The following is an 18,164-nucleotide window of genomic DNA, read 5'->3' as shown; positions in this document are numbered from 1 at the left end:
TGATCTGAAGGCAAGTGTTACAATTGGTATTATTCCTTCAATTCCTGATGTCCTATGAGACATGATCAAAATATACAGGGAATGGTTAGATCTTTAAAAATTATTGCAGTAAAAGACACACTGATCCCCTCAGAAACTCCCCCTTGTTTCAAACACACTTGTCCATGATTCTTGCTACTTCCTGAAGCAGTTCTAGAAGTCCTCCTTCATGAGTGTCTTTACAAGGTGTGATAAAAATGCAGTTAATGCTGCTGCTGAGTGCATCCAATGGAAAGGCAGGCACGTAAAAACACTGCAATATATCCTCTCTCCCCCTTTCACCAGGTCTGGCCCTGGGAGATGTCTGGCTCTTCCCCAAGGTCAAAATGACCATGGAAGGTAAACGTTTCAAATCAATTCAGGACTCTGAGGCAGCCATGACACTGCGACTAAAGATACTTATGAAAAAGGACTTCCAGAACTGCTCCAGAAAGTGGCAAGAATGATGGGCCAAGTGTGTTTGAAATGAAAGGGAAGGATTTTGAGGGGCTTTAATGGCAATGTATCTTTTACTCTAACAAAAATTTTAAAAATTAACATTCATCATAATTTTTTTAATCACACCTACAAGTTTTTATTTCCCCTAGTGCACATATTCTATGAGATGGTGGGAGCACTGAAGCCACAGCCCCGCCCTGAAGGAGAAGGCATTTGCCTGGAAATCTTACTGTGGAACCTCTTACTGTGGTTGTCACTCCATAGCACTGGTTCTCAGCTCGGGGGCAATTTTGCCCCCCAAGGAATATCTGACAAAGTCTGGAGACATTTTTGAGCATCACAGTTAGGGTGGGCAACACTGGTGTCAAGGGGCTGAACGCCACACCATGCACAGGCAGGCGCCGTGACAAAGAGCCACCCAGCTGGCACCATCAGCAGTGCTGAGGCTGAGAAGCCCTCTGCTCTGGCTGAGTGAAATGAGCCAGTTACACAGTGCTTTTTGGACTCTAAAACCCTAATTTATTAAATGAAAGTTTGGGGATGAAAGAAATTGGTTAGAGTTCCTTCCAGCCCTAAAACTCAAGGATTTCCAATGAATATTGAAGGACCATAGCTCCTGCAGGTCAGCACTCCACGCACGGTCCTCTTCCCCTGTGGGAGGATCTGTCATTCTGTTCTGACTGCTCGGTGGGCAGCATGGGTGGCGGGTGTTGGGCTTGCTGTGTAGAGCGGGTGCTAAAATCATCCATCCACTGGAGATCTAAAAGGCATCGTGCTCGGGGGCCATGGGGAGATACTCACACACTGCGCCGTTGTGCAGCTTGGCCGAGATGCTGGCGACCAGCCTTTCACACGCACCGGGGACCACTCGAGGCCCCACTTCCGAGGTGGCTTCAACACAGCTGTGCAGCTGATCCTCCGCCATGGCCTGCTGCCTGCAGGAAGCCTCTAATGGACAGGTTCGGGGAATAAGGTCGAGCTTTTGAAATAACGAAAAAAGAAGACTCATGTTCCAACTGTCCACTGTCCAAGATTCTTGTTATATTAAAAAAACAGATCTCTGAGAATAAGGATTCAAAAGAGACTTGATGCAATCCTTTAAATTGTAGAGGCCTGAAGATTTTATGATGTTCAGTTATTTAAGAAATCTTCAGCTAGATATTTACATTTACTGAGTCATGGCAAAGAAAATAGACTTTGCCTTTTTTTTTTTTTTTTTTTTTTTTTTTCCTGTTTTTTTGGTATCGGGGATCAAACTCAGGACCTTGTGCTTGCCAGGCAGGTGTGGTGCCACTGAGCTACATCCCTGGGCTGGGTTTGCCTTTTTATTGCCATCATCATTAGTTTTCACTGGCTTATATATTTGTCTTAGATTTGAAAAATTTTAACTAAGTGGTTTGCTTGTGGTAAGTTAAAAAATTACGGTTTTGACAGAGTTTCTCATCATGTTAAAGTGGACTCTGACTCCATGAAATTCTCCTGCAAGTTTTCCAATTATGCGTAAACAGTGGAGTTCTACAGCAACCTATGCTTCCTTCTTGGAGAGGAACTGGATAGATTAACATATTAGAGGCTCCCGAAAGTCCTGCAAGAAAGATACCTTTTTTGTTTCTTTTTTGTGTTTTTGAGACAGTTCAGTCCGGTCAACTTATGGTGATCCTCCTGCCTCAGCCTCCCAAGTGCTGGGATTATTACTGTGCACCACCACACCTGGTAAGAAAGATATTTTTTAATATTTATTGAGATATTTCCAGTTATTTAATGACCTAGCCCTATATCCAAATAATACTCATTCACATTATAAAACCAGTATTCCACAGATGTGTTTGGGGAATTACTGGCATAGGCCATACAGCTATTATGGGGACAGATGCTTTTTTCAACTTTTACGTGTGAAAGGATATTCAGTTATATTTTTATTTTTTTAAATTTATTTTTTATTTTTTGGTACCAGGGATCGAACTTGGGTCCTTGTGCTTGTGCAGCAGGCTTCAGTTATATTTTTAAAGAAGAGTTTGTTACTGAGATTCCGCCTCACCCTAGAAAGAATGGCTGCTGTCAAGTAATCATCCAATAACAAATGCTGGCGGGGGTGTGGGGAGAAAGGAACCCTTCTCCATTGTGGGTGGGAGTGTAGACTGGTGCAACCACTGTGGAAATCAGTATGGAGATACCTCAAAGAACTAGGACTAGAGGTCCCATTTGACCCAGCTATTCCCCTGCTTGGTATCCTCCCAAAAGAATTAAAAGAATCATACCACAGCGATATATGTGCACCCATGTTCATAGCGGCACAGTTTGTAATAGCTAAAGCTTGGAAACAGCCCAAGTGCCCATCAACTGGAGACTGGATAAAGAAGATGTGGGTTTTTTTAAAATATAAAATGGAGTACCACTCAGCCATAAAGAATGAGAAATTAGAGTCATTTATAGCTAAATGGATGCATATTGAGGCCATCCTCTTAAGTGAAATAAATAGGACACAGATGTGTAAATACCGAATAGTTTCTCTACTGTGAGAAACTGAGAGTGTAAATAAGGATGAAAATGATTAAAGTGAATAATTGATAATTTTAAATAGAAAGAAAAGGTCCAAAGGTGTAGGGGTGGCGGGAGGGGAAGGGGAAAGGAAAGAAGGGAAAGGAAAAATGGTGAGAAAAGAAAAAAATGGAAACGAAGTCTATGTAAATAGGGAAGGCTGGAGGGGGTGAAGGGCGCACAGGTAATGGGGAAAAAATAAGAACCAAGATACATCATGTTCAGGTACAAGCACCCAGTGATAAATGTAAACATATTGTATACCTAAAATGCACCAATAAAAGAATTTAAGAAAAAAAAAAGAAGAAGAAGAGTTTGTTATGCCTAATACTATTTAAAATGTGGATTAATGGTGCTGGGTAACATAGAAGAGACTGTGTTGCTGAAGCATATTGGCCACATGAGCTGGCCCTTTTGAACTCGTGGTGTTGAAAGCAGCATGGAGAATGGTTTTAACCAGCAGCTCAGGTAAGGAGACTGGACGGTGGGCTTTCCCTAATTGTTCTCTGACCGACATCCCCTTGGCTCGGGTCTCAGCCCTGGGTGACGCAGCCAAGCGCTGGGGCTCCTCGAGGCTCTCTCAGCCCCTCCTCCTCCACACCCCTTTCCTAGGTGCAGGCTCCTGATCTGCTCGGCTTTGGCTTGTTCCACAGGGACTGCAAACCAAACGCCTCAGACCTGCATTTCTTTCTGCACTACTCTGCTAAGCAGCGTCACCATCTGCCAAGCTCAGTGAAGGAAACAAGGTCATTTTGACCCTCGCTTCTTTGTCACCCACATGGCTCCTCCTGCATCCCCCACACATCACAGTCACCATGAGCCTTCTCAATGCTGCCTCTTAAATGTGTCTGGGATGCATTTATTGCTCTTCATTCCCCTGCCACCTCCCCAGATTACTACAGCAGCCTCCTGATAGGTGCCCCAGCTTCCATTCTTGCCTCCCTGAGATCAGTTTTCTGCCCTTTAGTCATAGTGATCCTTTTAAATGTGGTTTAGGTCATCCCTTCCTTTAAACTTTTCAGTGCCTTCCCACCACCACCCGATAAAACCTGAACTTCATCTCTTCATACTGTTACCCTCACTCCCACCCTCTCTGCCCCATGGTTCTCAAAAAGGGAGGGGTCCCATACTCCCAGGAGCTTTCTGGAAATGCACTGGAGTGGTTTTAGAAGTCACAGTGACTGGGTGTGGTGTGTTTCTGGCATTCAGTGGACGGGGGTCAGGCGTACGAGACATGCTCGTAAAATAGAAAATGATTTCATGTCCCCTGCAGCTGTTGGATGTTCCAGTGAACATCACTGAAGGAGAACACCCTGTCTATAACTGTCTGGACTGAGAGACCGAGTTTGTGCTTTCTAAACATGTCAACGTGTTTCCAACACACTTGCCCATAGTGTCTCATGTATGTGATTCTAAGCTAAAGATGTGAGAAAATTCCCGTAATAAAAAAGGGAATGCTATAGCCTGGATCTTTGTGTTTCCCTAGGCCCAGGCTTGTTCCCTGGAGTAGCACTACTGAGAGGTGGTGAAAACTTGACGAGGTGAGGCCTGGTGGGAGGTCTTCTAGTCCTTGGGGATGGGTCCTCAAAGGGGACAGTGAGACCCCAGCCCCTTCCTTGTCCTCTCTTTTGTCCTGGTCATGAGGTGAGCAGCTTTGCTCTACCACTGCTCCCTGCTACGAGGTGCTGCCTTGCTACAGGCTCAAAAGCAGTGGGCCCAGCTGACCATGGAGTGAAACCTGCACAACTGTGAGCCCAAATAAACCTTTTTTCTTTATGAGCAGATTATCTCAGGCATTTTGTTACAGTAGCAGAAAGCTGTATAACAGCAGAAGGTTGGGTCAGATGAGGCTGAGAACTACTGTGTATCACATTGTCTTCAGGGCAGTGCCTTGCTACAATTCTGAACCCCTCTCTCCCCATGCTATTGTTGCTTGCTGATTGCATGTCCACTGGAGACAGTGAGCCTTGGGATGGGAGGGAGGTAGATATTTCATTTATGCCTCTTCCTACCCCTGTGTCTAATTTGTAGTGACTGCTTCACAAAACACTCTTCCTTAAAGAAGTCTATTTACATTTCTATTGTATCTTTAACATAACATATTTTAAATAATATATATTCTAAAATGTCCTTGCGTTCTCCAAACACAAATCCAGTGGAAAGAGATGCAGAAGACAGCTAGATTTTTTAGGATGGGGGATAAGGGGAACTGACCAGAGATGAGTGACAGCTTGGGACTGAGCTGGTATAGACTTGGCCATTCTTGCAACCAGGCAGATGGGCCAGCTGCCAAGAGTCCGTGTAAGCTACAGGATTTTGTAATACAATGACTCAGTTCTTCTAGAAACTTCTAAGGACTTTGTGCTCCCTAACAGTAGTCCATTTTGGGCTTTGGAAAGGAGAATGGCAGTTTTATAGTCTAGAAGGCCTAATATAATTTTGAATCTAAACACAGTTTCATGGAGGCAAAGACAGAATCTGGGCATCTGAAAACAAATTTCGAGTGTCTCATATTCGCTAAACAAATGGCACTTGTGCCAAGGAGCAGCCAAGGTTGAACAGAAGTTTCATTTGGTCTTCTTGGTATTAGACAGACTTTGATGCAGAAAATAATCTGGCTGAGGAGAAGAATGAATCTTTTTTTTTTTTTTTTTTTGAGAAGAATGAATTTTGAAATGACCAAGTCCCAGGGAGTTAAGTATCTTCCTGGAGCAGCAAAATTGGTAGTGTGGCATTAAATGAATTAGTCTGTAATAATGCAATGTAATTTCTCCCATGAGGCTACTGGGCACACTGGTGGTGCCCAGCCTGGATCCTCTTTGGCAGGCTGGTGTCCCCACCCTCCAGCTGTGATGGCGCTGGCCCCTAAAGGCCCACAGTTTCTTCTCCACAAAATAGCACTCAGCCACCATGTCTGGGGAAGCATGTGCTCACTGGGAGCTGGTGGGAGTGGTGGTGTGCCAGTCACAATGACCTGGGTGCATTTAGAATCATCCCTTTGTCTTTCACCGGATTCAGTTCTAGCATGCAACTCATGGCCTGGAGCTCCCTGTGGGAATGGACCAAAGCCACTCTCCTGTGGTACCACACCTCTGCTGGACTCCTTGCCCTATTCTCCTATTTCCCTAATGCCCCTTTCCCCAGGCACGTGCCTGCTGTAAATCACACACACCTGGTGCTGGTCTAGGCTTCAGCTCTCAGGGAAGATGGCCCAAAACACAGGGATCCAGGTCTGCTTCTGAGGTTTCTGATAGTTTTCCAAGATGAGGAATTTTTATTCACACTTCAGGGTATGGCTGTATGTAAGAGAATGATTGCTTGAAAATGGGTAAAATGGACATAATTTCAAATTATTCATTTATTTGAAAAAATTATTCACTTATTTGAATAATTTGAAATTAAGCACCACTATCAAGCACCACTGCAGTAATTTTAGTTACATGGCTGTCTTCTGTATTGACAAGAATTCTTTGAGGTCAAGAACCATATTCTATAACCTAGAGCCAGCACAACGTCCGATGTGCATACATTCAGTGCAGAGAGAATTTGAATAAATGCATTCAACACAGCATCAAGTGATAATCTTTACAGTTTTCAAAATTTAAAAATATTTAAGACATGGACTTAAAATGATATGAAATATCTTGGTTCTTATCAAGCTGAGTTTCATGATGATCCTTCTAGTAGTAGCATCCCTTAATGGTCTAGGATTTCATTGGGTTTTTCCTTTCCCTTTATGTCCACTCCCTGCCTAACTTTTAACATTTTTGTCCCTGAATTAGATCTGTTCGATTTGATTTTCTTCCTTTTCTTACTCATAGGTTGGTTCATAAGCATAGTTCTATTTACAGCTTCTCAGCAAAGAAGATGAATTTTACGGGTAGGGAAAGCATGACAGTTTAACCTTCCCACTTAAGAGTTCTTTTCTACTTTCTGCTTCCATCAGAGTATGGTGGACTCTTGCCTCACTGTTGCATAGCCTCCAGGTGCAACTTTAGATCACCTTGGTCTGCACATCACCAGGTTAAAACTGAATTTCAGGGAAATGATGAATAATTTTTCATCTAAGTATGTCTCATGCAGTATTTGAGGAAAATGTTTAGGACATACTCACTAAAACTTACTTGTTGTTCTTGTGAAATTCAAATTTCACTGGGTATACTGCTAGCTTTCTCCTTCCCTTCTTTTCCTTCCCTTCCCTTGCCTCCCTCCCTCCCTCTTCACAAATATTCATAAGTGCAATTTTAACAAAGAAATCTGATTTTTATACACAAAATTACTTCCAAAAATCCCATGTAATTCTATAGAATTCTGCTGAAAGGGGATGAAACTGGTACATTCATATATTACTGACAATCCTGAAAATTAATTGGAGACTACCTTCCAGAAAAGAATTTGAAAAATTACTTCAAAAGCCATAAGATCTTGGGTAAAGTAGGAATATATTTTAAAACATTTAAAGTATGTATAAAAATAGAAGCTATTTACACAAATGAGAATAGAGTGTCTTAGTCACTTTCCCATTGCTAGGACAAAATACCCAATAGCCACAACTTAGAACAGGAGAGGTTCATTTTGGCTCACGGTTTTACTCTTTGGTCTGCTGGCTCCAAGGCGGAAACAGAAAGATAGAAGCCTGGAGAAGTAAAAGGTGCTCAAGGCATGGCAGCCAGGAAGCAGAGAGAGAAGGGAGGAGCCAGGGAAGAGATGTATCTTTCTAGATCTTGCTCCTAGCAACCCACCTCTTCCAACCATGGCCTAGCACCCAATAGTACATCAACACAGGCATGTAGATCTCCATGATCCGATCGCCTTCTACAGGCCCTACCTCTGGGGGACAATCTAGATCTAAACCATAACAGAGGGCAGTAGATTAAATTAAATAAGTGTGCTCAGGGCACAGTGGTAAGCCTGCAGGGGATAAGCCTGACAGAATAAGACATTTTAGCTCATGTGGGAGATGGAGGCTAAAAGAAGTCACTCAGAATACTATGTGTGCTTCCTAAAAATGTTAAGAAGGCCGCACAAGTACCATCAGAAACTGCTTATGATGCAATAGGAAGTTGAAAAATCTATGCACGTAATTGTGTGAGGACTCTGATCACAATGATGGGAATTATACAATGGTAAGAACTGAAGTGCTGGGATTTCTTCCCCCAACTGTATGCTGTATTGGCTCATATATCTCGACCCAGGTATTGCGGTTCCCATTCCTGACTCCTCACTCGCTGGCTCTGTGAGCCTGTGCCTCAGTTTCTCCATCTGTGAAATAATGATAACACTTACCTTACAAGGTTGTAGTGAAGATTAAATAATATAACATGTAAAGCACTTTATTACTGAGACATGCTATCAAATACAATTTGCAGTGGCTATTAGGTGACTTTCATACTTCAACAGGTGCATTTATATTTTTCAAGAAACATCTTGGTTAGAATCTGCAAGTAAAATTATAATGGCGCCCAATTGGGAAGAAAGCACCCACAAGTGGAGATACTTACCAAATACACCAGGATATGGGAGTGAGTGTAGGACTCTCCTTCCAAAGACTGAGAAAAATAGGCATTGATGGAATACTGCATGCCTGGCTCTAAACAGATGGGTGTGGGAAGCAGCACAACTCTGTATTGAGAGAGATGCAGCAAAAGGCCCCTGATAAAAGTACATTTATATCACCTAGGTAACCACCGTATTTGGTAGCATTTTACTTGGGCTGGTAAGGGGGTGTCCACCTGGGGCTAAGACAAGGTCCATGTCCACACAGGCACTGGTGAACTGGCAGGACAGTACATCTACACTTAGATCCTGTTTGGCTCTTCCCCGGGACTGAGCCACACAGCAAAGTCTAAGGAACTATTTGACCTCACCTCCCTGGAGAGAGTGCGGGACAGATTTCCTTCATCTCGTCTCTCATGCCAGTGTCAACAAGGTCTCTGTTTCATTTTGCCACAATCTTTGATAAGACAAAATAAGTGGCTTAAAAATTAGTTTTTCCTAAAGACTCTCAGTTGAGAGTACTCAGCTGAGTATTTAATCTTAATTCTTGTAGCACTCCACTTGGTCACATTTCCAAACCATCTGGGCAATGGATAAGGAACATTCGAATTTATGGTCAGGAGAGCTGGACTAGGACTCTGGTTCTGCTACACAGAACCAGGAGCTACACAGGAGCTGAGACGTGGACAAGTCATTTAAGTGTTCTTCATCTCAAATTCCTCTTCATCTGATGAAGACACAATCTACCTCATTGAATTGTTATGGGTTAAATGTGATATTAAATACAAAGTACTATATAGCATACAAAAATTATGTGTTAAGCAGGATAGTCTCCTTCAATACCACTCTTCTCCTATATAGTTCCTGGGCACACATTATTGATATAGGAACCACATTCTAACGCGCCTTCAATGTTGGAGGTTGGGTCCCACACATACCTGGCGGTCGCCGGTAACGCAAAAGTCGGAGGCTTGGGCCGTGGAGTCTTGGGTGTGCAGTAGCCGCTCCCTCCTCGGGGGTGACCACCACCTGGACAGCCCAGTCAGCTGCAGACTAGACAGGCACGACATCAAAGTGTGTCGCCATGAGGATGCAGCAAGCCATTCTGTGCACAGACTTGTACACCTAATGGACAGTCTGTGGAATTGAATTTGCAACCCACAGCCCACTTGGAAAATTGAGTTTTGTAGTTGAAAGAAGTCTGAGTGACTCACTGCCAAACTCAGGTTTCTGTGTCTGTATTGTGATCCGAACAGGAAGAACACTGGTCGTGGCTACAGCTATAGCTAATGGGCCTGGAAAAGACCCTAACCTTCTGGACAGGTCTAATTTTTTTTTTGGTATGGAGGATTGATCTCGGGTCCTTGTGCTTGCGAGGCAGGTGGTGGAACCACTGAGCTAAATCCCCGGTGAGACAGGTCTAATTTTTAAGCCCTGTCTCCAAATGATTTAATTCATCATGGCCCTGGATCTCAGAACAAAGAAGAACAATTTGAAAACCTTCACAAAAGACTGTATGTGAAAGATAGATAGATGGATATAAATAGATAGATATGTGTGAGAAATATGATAACTAGCTGTATTTTGGAAGCCTCACAATTTGGAAAAGCGTCTTAAAGCTGTCAGACACATAGTCTATGAATAAAGAAAAGTATTTCTTTTTTTGTAATGATTTTCACCCTCACCAGATAAATGATCATTGGCGTTCTTGGCTTTTTTTGTAAGTGAGAAGTGGAGAATTACACACCATCAAGAGTTTCAAAGTGGGGCAGCAGCAGTGTCATGTGACACACAGTGAGCAGCTCCAGAATGGGCCCCAGAAGGGCTGGGGAGCCTCCATGACCACGCCCCCTCCATCCACATACAAGTTTTCAAGGGAAATGGTTGGTGGGTTTTAGATTACTGGAGAAAGGTTAGAAACTACTGCTCTGGATCAAGCATTTTTCTAACTTTGGTTTCTAATTGCCATTCTGCTTCAGATATTTCTCAAGGGCTTTGGGGGTGGGTAGCATTGTAGAAGTGGGTAGAGGGGGCTATGTGCTTTTTAGTCTCTTTTTTTGCAGGCTAAGGTTTAAATGCAAGTAAATGCTTCTGCTGCATTCCCTTTGAGTTTGAATCTCTACACGTGTGTTGATTTACTAAAGTTTTAGAGAAAAGGTCTCAGGAGGGCAGGATTTGTGCTACTTTAGTTGTTCTTATACAAACATTCATTTGCCACTTCTTCAAACTGGTCCTTCAAACATGTAACTCCAACTTTAGCCTCACTGCATGGACAAAGTAGAGCAGGCAGCTCATGATGTTGCTTCACTATCTTTAGGAAATCCTTTTATTTATAGTGCTCTCCAGCTGGCCTACTTTTGTACATCATTTAAGGAAGACCCTATTCTAGCAAGGCTGCAATGGCAACAGTTGAGAATGTATTTCCCTCAGCTTTCTGCCGTTGTAAAGCTGGAGTTCAAGGGTACCTGAGTTTCATAGCGAACGGCGATGGTGAAGTACATGGGAAAAGGAATGTTGTTGACAACAAATCTCAAGCCAGCCCCAGGGAGAACCTTGGCAAATCCAGGTCCGGTCCATGTAACTGGGTTCCCAGGAACAGGCTCTCAGAAAACAACGTGAACCGGTGGCACCTGGCCAAAAGTCACCAAGAGGAATGTAAATATCTTTCCCTGTAGTCAAGGCCTGGAAAGTTCAGAGGCAAAAAAGAATTTCCTGGTTTGTATATGATCCATCTACGACTTGGGTAAATTATTCCAACCAGGATACACTCCAGAGTGCAGCTGAGAATAATGTGCTGAAGCTGCAGCTTTGAAACACATTACTGAATAGCGTGATTGACTTAAAAGCAGTGTCACTGAAAGCCACTTTAATTTTAAGTATCCTGTGCACTAATGAACTGAGCAAATTCCGTATTGACACTCTTGGCTTTTCTCAGATATAATTGTGGAGTTCTGGCAAAAATATGGAGGATAAAGAGTATCCCCCTTCTACTTTAGTGATTTTGTCTAATTGTGCACGACAGTGAAAAAACCCATACAAATTTATTCTCTAGGTATTTCTTCCAAATAAACATGAGAAATGCTCTTCTTCTATCTTCCTGAGGGCGTATAAGTACACAACTCCCCGTTCACTTGATTGATTAGAATCCCAAATGTCCCTACAGTGGCTGTCAGCCCAAGGCCATCTGGGCCCTGTAGATAATATTGTTTAATTACTTTTGCATCTGCCTCTCCACATTCCCAGGCTCTACTCAAACTCTGCCTCATGTTGCTTTTTGCCCATGTTGCTGCAATAGCTCTTGGCTATTCTCTCCTCTCTCTCTCTGGTCCAATACACATTACATGCTGCTGCCAAGAAAGCATTTCAAACTCTTCCTAACTGTCAACAGAATAATGCTCCAAGTATTTAGCCCAGAGTTCAAGCTGCTCTGAGAGCTTCCCCAATCACCCTTCATTTGATAAATGTTTGCATAGCAACGATTTACTACCAGCCCGAGTGAGTAATGCAAAGATGAACAGGACTGAGCCTCTTCCATAGAGGAGGTCAGTCTTGAGCTGGGGACAGAAACATAAGAAACTGTGCTGCCAGATTTGGTTCTAATAGACAGAGGTATATATAGACTTGACCCATGTAACGTTTTTCAAAGTCAAAAACTACCCTAGCAAGTTCAGTAGACGCTGCAGGTGCCCCTTGATGCCCTGCACCTGGCTGGTACATCCATTGCCCACTTGGGCAATACTCATAGCTCACAGCTGAGCCTCATTCTGGAGGCTGGGTTGGCAATGAGGACCTTGGTGTGTAGCCCTATGGAAGGTCCCTGGCCAGAAGTAGGGTACAATTGCTAAAACTGTCACCTACAGGGATCTGGGACAGGATAAAGGGGAGGGAGAGCACTGACTTGAGCAGAATTTGTGGAACTAAGAGACATGGGAGACACAGTAATTAGGTGGGTTGTAGAAAGGGTGGCTGTTGCTGAAGGCCTATGATGAGGGGAAAATGACAAGCCCAGAACTTCAATCGCCAGTATAAAGCAACATACTCGTGAGGATCAGAGGGTCTTCTTGGGGGGGCGTATTCAAAGAGACCCATTTTTAGCTGGAAGGCAGGAAGAACTGGTGACTTGTCAAAAGACATAATCACTGAATGTCAGAGAAGGCTGAATTGTCAGGCTAGGCACGTTCCCCATGCTAAAGTCAGGCCCTACCAGGGGAGAGGCAGGACCTAGAGACATGGGATGATATACATGAGAACCTCGAACTCTCAGCCTCTCCTCAGAGCTCTTAGGCTCCACCATAGGAAGAACCGAAGGAGGAACCCACCCACCCTTACTGAAAGATAGAGCCCCACTACTCCACCCCCACCACACCTGCGACAATGCAGAAACCTCCAGGACACATGGCTTCCTCAGGATCTGCCTGTCTCCTGACCACTTACCTGATGATTAGGGTCAAGTCTCTGCATGCTTGGAGAAGGAAAGCATTGGATCTTTGGAAGAGGGATTATAACCAAAGGAGCGTCAGGACCTGGCTGACATGGATCACGAGCAACTGGAGACTGGCTGAGCATGGACCCGAATATGGATCGGAAGCAGAATAGGAAGCTGGATGAGGCAGAGTTTGTTGATTTGAAGCCGCCTGGGATCTAGGATTTAACAGCCTGGCAAGGGCCCTGGGAGATGGATATGTTACTGGAGTAGCTACTGAAAGCTTAGAAAAAGCTGTGGGCCAGAACAAATGAAGTAGAGACGCCAGAACTGCTGTAGTGGACTATGGAGAAAGTGATACAAGACTCACAGAATTAGGCATGCCAGATTGGATCTGAGATGCAACACTGGAAAACCTACCAGCTAACTATACTCCTGGTGTGGGGGCTGAAAGATTCCATTTATCAAAGCAATAACGCATGAACTGGCCAAGGGCACACCAGTGTCTCAGAAAAGCTGCAAATTAACTCTTCTCTGTGGACTTATAAGACAGACCGAGTTCTTTATTATCAATGTGCCTGACAGGATCCTAGACTATCAGAGGCTGCATGGTAGCATTTAACCCTCAAAAGTGAGATGGCATAATTAGAATATGCAGCAAGGCTGCAATGGAAGATAAGGAAGCCTGACTCACAGCAATCTTCCGTGGAGATGAAATAACAGAATATAGTGTTCCTAGGAGCAAGACAGATGAGCACTCAAGAAGTATTATTTTATATATATATATCTGAAAGTGAGCAAATATGAATCAGCAAAAGTTTGAAGTCAGCTATGTCAGTGGAAAGACACCATTCTCTGCCAAGTTTCTGGATCAGATCCACTTCTCAGTCCCAGAAGCCACTGACTAAATGAGGGCCCAGGTACCCATGAGGAAGAATTCTTCAACACCATGGCAAGTGTGATTCTCTTACTTATTTACCAAAGAGATCTATGGTTATTTACTGGAGTAACTGACTATTGGGATGGGAATATGCCTGTACCTAGTGCTAGTAAGTAGACAGAGGATCTGAGTTGATGCTGATAACCAGATGCTCAAAATATACCATTGCAGTCCCCTCGTTAGAGTAGGGGAATATGTGGTCACATAATAAATGGGGTGTTAGCTCAGGTCCCTTTCATATTGAGTTTACTGGGCTTATAGAACCAAGCTTCAATCCTGAATATATATAGATCATCCATTGATCCACTTCCTGAATATATAACTGGGATAGACCTGATTTGCAGTTGGCATTGGTCCTTAGACCTGTAGAGTAAGAGCTCTTGTAGCAAAAGCTAAATGAAAGCCTTTGAAATGACCTTTCTCTCACCAACTGCAAGATAAGATGGCAAATAAAAAACAATACAGTATTGCAAATATTGGGTATCCCTCAAAGTGCCACTCTTGGAGACTCAAAGATAAAGGGGTGTTGGTTTCTCTCATTCCCATTTAATTAGCTAATACTATTCCTGCAAGAAGTGGAAGGATCACTGACAGAAGTGAATGACTGCAAGGTTAACCAAGCTGGAACCCCCCTCGCAGCTGCTGTGCTGGACAGAGGCCCTTACTGTAGCAGATGAACACATCCTTAGGCACATGCCATGCAGCCACTGACAGGACACCCAAGAAAGCAAGAACAGCAGCAGTCTGTATTCATGCAGGGAGGGAAATAGTGTGTATTCACATTCTTGCTCCAGGGCTACATTCATTCTCATCCTTTGGTTTCCTGTTGCATTATAGCCCCCAAAACTCTGCACCATCCAGATGTCCTACAGAATATCTCACTGATCCCCTATACTGAGGGACAGTGAAGTAAGTCCGTTGGCCCAAGGTGATGTTATATGGATTCCCACAGTGAGAGTCTGAGGCTTTGGCCAACATTACACCCTGAGGCCTCAGAATGTCTGATTAACCAACGTAGGAAAATAAAATGTCTCCTCAGCTCAAGGGACTCACTTTCAGCAAGAGAAGTGCCTCAATGGTCACGTGATTTTGGGATCCACTGCTCCTACATAAACCCTCCCATGCAGGAGACGCTGATTTGAGATGGTAGTGAAATGGAAGCATCAACTTCACCAGCTTAAAAGTGACACTCTGAGAGGGTGTGACAGCCTTGCAGATTTTACAGATTCCCAAAGCCTATGACCTTCATGTGATACTGTCTCCAACAGGTAGAATACACGAGCTTGGGAACCAAGCAGGATTAGCCACTCCCAGTGACCATGGGAATTGGGGCTTCTTATCCTTGCAACTTTAGGCTTTATGGTTCTAGAAGCCTTGATTCTTGGGCAAGGACAGAGGTCCACTAACTCTAAGCTATGGCTCCTATTGGATCACTCGGGTTCTCCATGCAGTAGATCAGCAGTCACAGAAAGGAATTACCATACCTGGTAGGGCTCTTGCTATATAACGGAACACAAGGAATCTGCATGGCCTCGAGCTGATGCAATGGGCCTGACACAGGGATGGTAACCAGGGCACACCCCCGAGGGATGAGGTTCTGAGCCATCTCCCTCAGAAGAAGTACTATCTATGAGCGAGGGGAACCCAGAATGTGTGGAGAAAGGGGAAGGAGAAGTGAGTATCAGAGACACCCCGGATGCAGGAGCCGGGAGGTGTGGTTTGTTCCACCAATCTCCTTTTGCAAATTTCTCCGGGGAAGTGGGAGGAGTCCGAATTCTGGAGCAGCTGTGCCTCTGTGGAATGTGCTTAATGTGAGAAGCAAAGGGGCAGGGCTGGCTCTCTGACACACAACCTTCGCACTGACAGGGCCCCACACTGACAGGGGCCTCACGTTTGGTCTAACACTTTACAGTCACCACCCTGAAATCATAATTTTTATCTTTGAAATTGTTTTCTAATGAAATTTCTTTCTTTTTTCTTTTTTTTGGTACCAGGGATTGAACTTGGGTCCTTGTGCTTATGCAGCAGGCGGCGAAACCACTGAGCTAAATCCCCGGCCCTCTAATGAAATTTCTTGGGACAGTGGAGAAGGCACAGGCTCAGAAGGGAGATGCAAAATAAGCATGTCTGCTTCCTTGTTGCCCCGTTTGCAGATGGTGACACTAGGCACAGAAGCCCGGTGGACCAACTTGGCGCAGGAATTCAATGAGACTCAAGTTAGGTACAAGGTAAGTGGGTTAGGTCTATGACTAAGCGCAGGTGTCATCAGCTCCTGGAGGCCCAGATTTCTGCCTGAGCCAGTTTGCTTTGAATGAAGAACGAAGCCAAGGCACCCTAAGAAACACGGCTGAGGAGCCCCATCATAACCTTCTTCTTGTTGTCCCCCAGGATTAGCCAGTTACTTCCACTGAAAGTGGTGACCGGCAGGAAAGAGAAGTTAGGCAGCTCATGTTTCCTTTCCTTCCAGTCCTTCCTTTCTCTCCAGCAGGCTGAAGATACAGAGTGTTGTAGAACACACACCAAAAAGTAGAACTCAGGGAATCGGGTTCATTTTATAATTTTATAATTGGCTCATTTTATAATTTCTGTAATTTCAGTTAAAATTGCACTGCATGATACAAAGATGAGTGGTATAATTTACACTAATAATTTAAAATTTTAATGTGTCATAGAATGACATTGACTAGCACCTAAAAACACTATGACAAGTTGAGAGAAAGACCACGAAGGAAAGGAAAAAGCTTTGTATTTGCAAACTTTCAGTGGCCTCCTCCTCTCTGACTGTTGAGCAAGAGGCCCTGCACACGGTCTGAGCAGCGCCCTGTGGGCTTCAGTGGCTGCTGGTGGCGTGCTGCCACGTCCTGTTCCTGGGCGCCACAGTCATTTGCGAGCTCTTGTGTGGGTCACAGGTGCCCCCTTCTCTTGGTACTCATCCCAGGCTGATGGGAGGCGCCCGCCACAGCCAGGCCTGGCTGATGTGGGAATGAGGCGGCAGCTCAGTGGTAACTCTGCAGTGCGGTCTGTGCTTCCCTGGGGCATCAGGCCAAGGCCAGGCTTCACTCAGACCCCAGCCCTGCCTCACTCTCCTCTCCGGACCCACTTCCCTCAGTTACATAGATTTTTGTTTTTTGCTTTTTTTTTTTGGTACTGGGGATCAAACTCTGGTCCTTGCGCTTATGCAGCAGGCAGCGAAACCACTGAGCTAAATCCCCAGCCCACTTTTTTTTTTTTTTTTTTTGGTACTGGGGATCGAACTCGGGTCCTTGCGCTTGCGAGGCTGGTGGCGGAACCACTGAGCTAAATCCCCAGCCCCCAGTTACATAGATTTTTGATGAAAAGTCTCTCAATAAAACACAGGGACCTGACCTGTGCTGTGATCTCCACTTTCAGATAATCCAACCTAAGACAATGTCACACACACACACACACACACACACACACACACACACACACACTGGAAATAACATTTTCACAAAAAACTATGAAGATCTTCTTATGTATTCTTCAATTGTCCTGAACCAACCCACACCAGAACCAACCAGTCATTGGAAATGACTGATGAATGGGATCCCAGGGGTGGAAGCAACTAATTACGTGCAGATGTCAGGGAACATCAGAGAAAGAGAAATCAGAATGGGGCATAGAAGGTTGAGGGGAAGTTTTCTGAAGTAGTAACAGAAGTGGCCATTTCAAGCAAAAGGCAGGAGAGCATGTCCTGGAGGCACAGGGTGGGGTTTCTCAAAGTGCTACTGCCTGTGGCATTAGCCAAGCATGGAGGAGGCTGTTCCTCAGATCTCGCCTCACTCAAGTGAGGTCACAGTGCCTGACTCTGCAACTCTCCAGATGCCAGTGTTCTAGAATGTTTTGTTTTGAAGAGGAATAATGCATTGGAGTTTTCCCCAAAGGCTGTAATTCTTCCGTGCCTGGTTCTTCCTTCCCTCCATTTCTATTCATGAGGGTAATAAAAGCTTACACTAACTGGGCTCATGAGGGCCAGGCATAGTTCTATGTGCATGATTGTATTTTTCATTTATGGCCTGTGACAATGGCTGTGAATAAATGCCTTACCTCATTCTGCTCATCAGTACGTATGCTTTGCCTCTGATCTTTCTTCAGTACTATATTTCTTTTATCAATTCTGAAATAATTTCCTTGTTGCTGGAAATATACATCACACGTTGGCAAAGCTGTTGCTAATATCTTAAAAAGAAAAGAGGTGACAGTTTAGCTAACCATCAAAGCTATCAGTCATACCCTAGTTTAAGAGATTCAAATTATACCATAATTAAA

At 44.2% G+C, this 18,164-nt stretch overlaps 1 protein-coding gene across 1 annotated transcript in view; it reads right to left on the bottom strand.

The window, feature by feature from the left end:
* The window catches only part of Lamb4 (laminin subunit beta 4), a 92,631-nt gene that overhangs the window by 46,811 nt on the left and 27,656 nt on the right, over positions 1–18,164 (bottom strand). Inside the window, 5 exon segments of the mRNA XM_087206564.1 lie at positions 1,279–1,456; positions 8,517–8,637; positions 9,450–9,525; positions 9,528–9,564; positions 10,977–11,180. Coding sequence (XP_087062690.1) covers positions 1,279–1,456; positions 8,517–8,637; positions 9,450–9,525; positions 9,528–9,564; positions 10,977–11,180 — 616 coding nt within the window.

Source organism: Heterocephalus glaber, unplaced genomic scaffold (assembly GCF_053883595.1).
Source record: "Heterocephalus glaber isolate CG9 unplaced genomic scaffold, H.glaber_assembly_v1.0 deba00000676, whole genome shotgun sequence".
Taxonomy (NCBI): domain Eukaryota; kingdom Metazoa; phylum Chordata; class Mammalia; order Rodentia; family Bathyergidae; genus Heterocephalus; species Heterocephalus glaber.
The sequence above is the reverse complement of the archived record's forward strand: the minus strand, read 5'-3'. Positions and strand labels throughout refer to the sequence as shown.